At 57.9% G+C, this 7,557-nt stretch overlaps 1 protein-coding gene across 1 annotated transcript in view; it reads left to right on the top strand.

Annotated features, from left to right (window-relative positions):
• Positions 1 to 6,988: 6,988 nt before the first annotated feature.
• Positions 6,989 to 7,557, top strand: part of VDBG_03630 (conserved hypothetical protein) — a gene marked incomplete at both ends in the record, with an annotated part of 1,100 nt that continues 531 nt past the window's right edge. Inside the window, one exon of the mRNA XM_003005631.1 lies at positions 6,989 to 7,498. Coding sequence (XP_003005677.1) covers positions 6,989 to 7,498 — 510 coding nt within the window. The remainder of the gene's footprint in view (positions 7,499 to 7,557) is intronic.

Raw genomic sequence — 7,557 nt, 5'->3', positions numbered from 1 at the left:
TATAATCTTTCAGGGGTGTGAAGCATCATGACATAACAATGTCCAGCAATATAGGCGGCGGTGGGTTTTGATAGGAAGGGCATCCTACCCCCCTTCGGGCAAGGGTGAGCTGAGCTTTTTTGCCCTGTCCCATGGGGTGGTGGCAGTGGTCTGAACGTTTGAACTTGGCACGGGAACCGGACTTGCATACAGATCACAGCGGAAGGAATAACACATGGTTTAACCACGCTCCCTGCAATGACAAGTTGATACCACGGAGGTACTTGGGCGTCGACGCGGGTGACTTTGCACGTGTCGATCGCCGGTAGTGGTTGATGCAGAGCCGAATAGGCGAGAAGTGATTTGAGCCGGGGGTGGCGTCTGTCTTCATGGTCATGGCATCACGGTTGTTTGGCGAGGCGGCAACAGGCAGCTCAGTCCAGTTGGAACACCATCCAGCCATCCAGCCATCCCGTCCGCCTTTCACGTTCTTCGGCCCGTCTGATGACCGGCTGGGATCCCTGGTGATGGCGCACTTGGCCATGCACACGTGAAGCGAGAGCTACAGTCTCAAGTCCATGTACAGGGTCCTCGTCCGCGTGCCAGGGTGAGACGGACGGCATCAGATTGTCCGGTGGGAGGGGAAAAAATGAAAGAATGGGGAGACCCGGACGAGGGACGAAGCACACACGGCGTACGTCCGGCCATCGGCCGCCCGGTGGGCAACTGGGCTGCGCGGCTAAAGTCGAGATGGCGTCAGGGGGGGGGGGAGGGACGGTGACAGAAAAGACGCTGATGCTCTGCTGTTATGACGTCTCAGGGGTCTTGCGTTGCAGCCGATACCGGGTGACGAGGCTCGGATGCCTTGCAGCAGCAACAGTGCAAGCGAAACTTTTTTTTTTCCCTCTCTCGATGCATGTGAGGTGCAGTGCATGTCGGTCCTGGCCCTGGCAGGGGTGTGTCGATGATGCGGAGAAGAATCGCGTTCTGCCTAGCTAGTGGTCGCGAGGTTGGCTCTCGCCCGCTCCAGGGCACGAAACAAGGGGACATGGGACGAACGGCTGTCGGGCTTGCATGTGTGGCATGCTTCGCAGCGCACTCGCACATACACACACTTCGCGCAGCACATGGTCGCGTCTGGGCACGGCGAGAGAATGGCCGGAGGCTCGAATGGGAAAGTTTTGAGGCCGCGCAGGTTTTCAGTCTCAACCGTTTTTCTTTGGTCTGCCTGTGATGAAATCTTGTCCGCCGCTGCGACGCCTGGCTGGTCTCTCAGGTGCCGGGCCCACGCTGCTCTCTCTCGTATCGGGGCACGCTCTCAACCATGCTTCAGGCCAGCGGTGGCCAGCGACTACTGCAGGGGAATACGTCGTGATGGACAGGGCGCTGGGAGTGATTTCGGTCAATCTCGCCCGCCACGGACCGATTAGCACGGCGTGCTTGAGCAGAGTGCCAGGTGATACTCGGCCCATTCTACTCCTTAACACGGGAGGGCATGTGAAAGGCGAAAGGCAAGCCTATACACGTGAAGATGATTGATAAAAGCCGAGCCCAAGGTCACACTGCAGCGTCACTGCATGGCGGCGCGCACTGCTGGGAAGAGGCGAAATGTGGAGGTGTGAGTTTGCGGTGACCGCGGAGCGAGATGAGACGACAGGCCGTCTCGAACTTGAAGCCTAGAGGATGGGCGCATGGGCTGGCTGATTTGTGGCAGGCCTGGTCGGACAGCGATGGCGCTGGAATATCGGCCCAGCGGATGCGTCTCTGGCCAGTGGCTGCAACGGTGCCATGTGCACCTGGGTTGTAGACCGGTCCTCGCTTCGGGCCACCGGTCTGCTGTTGCAAAAAGTGTCGTCGGATGCCAAGTGCGTGATGTCCTGGTACCTAGGTGGTTGACCCTGGCGGACGCCTTTTATCTCGCTGGTACCCGAATATGCCCGACATCAGGTCGGGTACTAACTGACTTGGTGACGCGGTTGCATCAGCGATAGAGCTATCCGTGGCATGCCGTCAGCTCTGCATCACCCTGCCGTCGACAGCGGATTCTCTGGAGTCGGCGGCGGCAAAGGGGTGGAAATCATTCATGACTGAACAGCTCATCACTCGTCTCATCTCGCAAATGCCGACTCATGGCTTCCATTTGTGTCTCAGGTCTCCCCAAGACCAAGACCGGGGACGCTCCCCTAGTGTCATTGAGCAGGTTGAGAGAGCCATAAACAAGTCTCGGTTGAGGGGACTGCCGCAGCTAGTCAAGTCGAACATCCGTCGGTGCGTGACGATGCGATGATGGCAATGATGGAGTCAACTACCTTGTTCCATGACACGCCGGGTGGTTTCCACCCGAACAGGCCAGAAGAAGGCATTCCTCGTTTGGCGGTGAAGGCAGCTTGCTGCAGCAAAAGATCCCGTATCCTTGGCCCTAGCGGACGAGGTACCTAGCAGCCAATACTGACTACCCGGCGATCTTCGTGTCGCATTCGTTCGAGTCGTGGATGGTAAATTGGCAGGAGATGAAAGAGACGATTTGGGTCTGACCTGATGCGGTGGATGATGGGTACCGAGAGACCAGGGGTCCCACGGGGACGATTCCATGCCCACACGCAGCCTAGCGTGCTTGCCGCTGAACGAGGTCCCGGCGATAGGAGATGGTGTTGTTTTCATGCACTTCGGCGTCCTGGCGTTCCAAACGGCTGGGAGGCCACCGCTACACCAACATATGTGCTCTCTCGAACGGCCACGCTGTCTCTCGTGGCATCGGTGACTGCCATCTTGTCATTTCGCGGGGTGAGCAGCACGATGATTTGTGAGAGAACCAGATTTGACATGTAAGCCAGAGCAGTATCATGATTTTGCACGGCCTACGCATCATACTAGAACCATGATCCAAGATCTTCTTCCAGTCAATTCTCCACCCTCTGGCATTGACGAAAGTGTTGGATGAGGAGCTTGTCGGCGTGGGACGCTCTCTTGAGAAGCTGCTTCTTGCTCCGCTAACCACTGGGACTTGACTTCGCACACTACAATCCCCGTCAGCACGGGTGCACAGAGGAATTGCCCATGTAGCACTCACGCATTCGCCGTAGCAAGTCCAGAGGAGGGTCAGCTTCGTAAGCAGGACCTTTTCAGATATAGTTGATGTTACGGAAAACCATTCATACTTCACCCAATCTTCGCATTTCTCGAATTTTCGACAAGTTTGACCCTGCTGATTCCATGAGCACGGGACATATTCGTCTTCAAGATCCGTGGATGCGAGAGACTGACGGCTCAACCGACTAGCTCATGGCCACTCGGCCGAAAGCCAGTGGCCAATACCAGGCGGCGATCGAACAGGTCCGGATCAGCGTTATCAGCAGTGCCGTGGACGCACCAACACCTCACATCTGTCCTTCGTCTACCCAAGGAACAGTGAAAAGTGCAATTCGGTCTGGATAGTTTCACATGCCGAAAGTCCAGGCTGCCTCATCTAAAAGCGTGGCAGGTGGTGTTGGTAGGAATCCAGAGGTTTCATGCGACCTGGCAGAAACGCAGGGCCAATTTAGTAGCCTGACTTATGTAACATGGGCGTCGTTAGCATACGCACAAAGCGAAGTACTTTCCTTCCCTCATGCCCGAGTGAGGTTCCTTCCCTCATGCCCGAGTGAGGAGCACATATCAAGTCTATCAGCCTTCTCTAGGAAACGCGCAAAGTGGTACACTTCTTTTCCAGTCACCCATCGGGTCAGCTCAGTGGGCGAGGTTGTCGCATCCATCGAGTTCAAAACGGGGGCTGACCTTGCGGCATCATTGCCTCAAGCCCACAGCATCTGTTCCGTAGTGGAGCTGAGTGTGGTAACTAAGCCGTAGAATTCGATGCAGCCATTGCGGGAGACGTTGCTAAGCGGTCCCAAAGACTAAAAAGCGGCGCAAAGTACCAAATTGATGGCGTGCCTGGGCTTCGACTGGGGTTCTAGCCCCCCTGTACCCCAGCTCCGGCCAGAGCCCGGGCCGCAGGGCGTGCGTGTGCAGGAAGAGGAGAGGATGTGGCTCCCTCGGCGTGGGGACCGCGAAATGGAAGGTTAGAAGCATTCTGGAATGGGTGGGCCGACGAACGAGCGAGCACCAGCGACCTGCTTGGCGGCACCAGTCAGCGGGCAGGGATAGGGAAACCCCGCGACGATCAGGGGAGGATTTTTGGTTGGGATCTCGGGTCATCATCTATGCTCACCTAGGCTCCGTGTTCTTGTCCTGCCTGACAACTGACAGAGTAAAAGGCCCATAGACAGGCCTGGCCACAGGGAGGAAGCCCGGGTAGTTGGGTCCTAACGAGTCAATCGTTCAGCGACCGACGCGCATGCCCTCGATGCTGAAGCCTAGAAGGCGATGAAGCCATCGTGTGTCACTGAGCATTTTCTCCTGCGCAATAGTATCACGGTGGAGCCTGAAAGAGAAAGATCGTGAACAGGGTGTCAGCGACTGGAACAACAAAACAGACAGACGCCCTGGACCCTGACATGTTTGACCGAGCGGACTGAGCCCGCCGTCGCCGGACCCTTCACGGGCTGTCCGGCGCCATCGATCTGTGAGCCTAGCAGCGACCCTAGCAGCGCCCCTCCAGCTGTCGCTCAGCGGATTATTACGCGATGCAAACCAGTCTCCTACGAGCGGCTTTCTCGTTCCATGCTGGCTCGGACACTAGCATGCAGGAATCCAGCCATGATTATTGGCGCCATCTATTGTACCTGTCCGGTATTGAGACGGGTGTTGGGGGGCTGCTGGGATGTTGGGGCTGTTTGGGTGCCTGGGCACGACTCGCAAAGCATGCGTAGGGCGATGTACTGCGTAGGGCGAGGTTTCTGGTGGAGACGGTACAAGGACATCGGAACGCTTGCGAAAGAAGACAGCGCGGCACCGTTGCTAGTTCGAGTCTGGGCAGGGGGGTTCGGGTTGTCGGGCTCGTGGGCTCAATTCAACAGGGTACCGAAGTGCGAAGGCTCCGATGAATCTCAGATGCCTAATAAGCTCATCACAAGCTCATCACTAGGTGTCGTGATTTCCTTGGTTGGGTGTCTGGCTCCGTTCGCGGGCTGTTCTTGCCATCCAATTCCCCCACGGTCTCGTTTTCGTTGCGTCCCTTTCCGGGGGGCAGGAGAGACCCGGGCCCCCTAGTCGCGGAACCAAGTGGAATCGGCCGGGATAGGACCAGGCAGGTACACACTGTATATGTCTTGCCTCACCCTACGGGTACACGTCGCTGTTGGTGTCGCTGTCAGTGTCAGTGTGACTGTTAGTGCCACTGCCGCTGCCGGGCGCCCCCTCCACATCATCATCATCACCTGCTTGTACTGCACCTGCTGCTCCGCATCCGCATCCACATTCGCATCCACAACCACATGTGCCTGAACCTTAGCTTCCCATTCCCTCCTTCCGTTCTTTGCTGCTTACGAGCCGTGACCTGGGATTACTTTCCCTCTATTGCCCGCCCGCGCCTGCTCCCACCAGGAAGGAACAAACAGCACTCGACTTGCCGCAATTGCTCTTGTCCCCTGCCCCTCATTCGACCCTCTCTCCATCCTCTACCTTCGCTTCCCCTCCTCATCTTGTTTCCTTTTTGTCACTCGTCCTTCTCCTCCTCCTTCTCTGGGTAACGACCCTCCGACGATCTGCCTCACATATGCTTGACCCTGGGCCCCCTCGTTGACCGTTGACCGTCGACCGTCGACCGTCGTCCTTCGTCTCACACCCCGCCCTGCCGCACCGCCGCACCGCCGCCTCGGCGAAACACGAGAGAGAGACCAGACCTTCCAAAAACTTACATCCTACACACCCAGCACCCACCCATCCGTCACACAAAACACACAAGCACAGCTCGCAGGACGCGCCGTCTCGCTCACTGGCTGCCCCTCTTCTATATTTGCTTCTTTTTGCGGGCGATCATCAAGCCGCAACGCGCCCACCCCTCCGTCCATTTGATTACTTGATTGCCTCGCCCTGTCCGATTGCCTGCCCGACGCCAGCCAACAACACCCTGGGCCAGTTCTAGATTCCCGATAAGACAGCATTCCCGCGGCTTCCATACGTCATGACATCGATAGTGAGTCCGCGCCCCCTCCATCATGGCCTTGATGGCCCTTTCGTCGTCGGCGTTCCGCATGTGCGTTGTGCGTCTGCTTCTGCACCTACCGTCTCCCTGCCTGCCTGCCTGCCTGCCAACCTCCTGTCGCAATGACAATCTGCGCACCTGTCATTCGCCTCGCTAGAACATCCCGAGTCCCCCGCCAATCTCGAACACGCCCGTCCCTTATTGATTGGGCTTCTCTACACCCCCTCCAATGAGGCGCCGCCTCACCGCCTACACCGCTGTTCCCATGTGGCCATCCCGACCAGTGTCTTGAACGGATGGCCACCCAGGGCCCAGTGAACAGGCAGGCATCCAGCCCAGACAGCCCAAGACAGACGGCCAGCCAGACAGGCCAGCGCCTGACGACATGGCCGCCGACCACGTTATCATTTCCCTCCCTGATGGGCAACCGGTCCACACTCAAACGTCTGGGGTCTGCCCGACTCATCCGCAAGGGAACCTCGTCCGGGGATACCACCGTGTACTGCTGGCAACATGTCACTGCGCCCGTGGTACATGCAACCTCCCGGCCCTCTCCTATCCTCTTCCCTGTCGGAACCCAGCACTGGCACCTCCCTCCCCCTACTCCAAACACCCCCCGTCCCGTCATCCCGTCGGAGCATTAAGAGCAGGAGTGTGCAAAGAAGTCGGGTAGGAGTATCGAGACGAGCGAGGGTCAAAAAAAATCCAGACGTTGTTCCAGATGCCCCTGTCGTCTCTTTGGGGCCCTGTTTGCGGGTATCATCCGTCATGGCTCTCTGAGTCGGCTCTTGCCTCTGCTCCTCTCCATATCTTCCCTGATCTCCCGCGCGCCCTCTCGATGCTCTAGACGCATCATTCTCTTTCGTCATGCGAGTCCCATCCTTCGAACACACCTTGGCTCTGCCAGGTACTTCCGAAGCAGACACTATGCGCCCGCACCACCAACACCCCCAACACCAAACGCAACACCGAGACGAGAGGCAGCCACCCACTACTCCGCCAGTGCTAACTTCTGGCCTCCAGCTATGTCTAGCTCACTATTGCGACCTCCACGGGCCCACCCCGTTGATGGTCACCGAAGGCCTGCCAGCCCCTTGCTCAACATGCTTTGACGAGGCCGAACTCCAAGACCGACCACCCACGAGCGCCCCCACCTCCGTGCCGAGCTCTGTTGGACAAGCCACGGCAGCCATCGCAGATGCGATGCGCAAGATGAACATGCATGGTCACCGGAATTCTTCTCTCTCCATGTCAGAACAAGAAGCCCAAATATCCCGAGCAGCGCTACTACGCAACGCCTCGTCACCTGCCGCCAATACCACCTCTCGCCCGTCCACGTCAGCCATCGAGACCCCGCCTGAAAGCCCGCGAAGAGTGTCCGAGCAGCCGGCACCACGTCGCGAATCGAGCAATTTCCGGAGAACATACGACGATAATGTGACGAAACCCCCTGCTCCCATGCGAGAATTGCGCTATGACGCTGCCTCAGAGGCAAG

The sequence above is a fragment of the Verticillium alfalfae genome, genomic scaffold, assembly GCF_000150825.1.
Source record: "Verticillium alfalfae VaMs.102 supercont1.4 genomic scaffold, whole genome shotgun sequence".
Taxonomy (NCBI): Eukaryota; Fungi; Ascomycota; class Sordariomycetes; order Glomerellales; family Plectosphaerellaceae; genus Verticillium; species Verticillium alfalfae.
The sequence above is the reverse complement of the archived record's forward strand: the minus strand, read 5'-3'. Positions and strand labels throughout refer to the sequence as shown.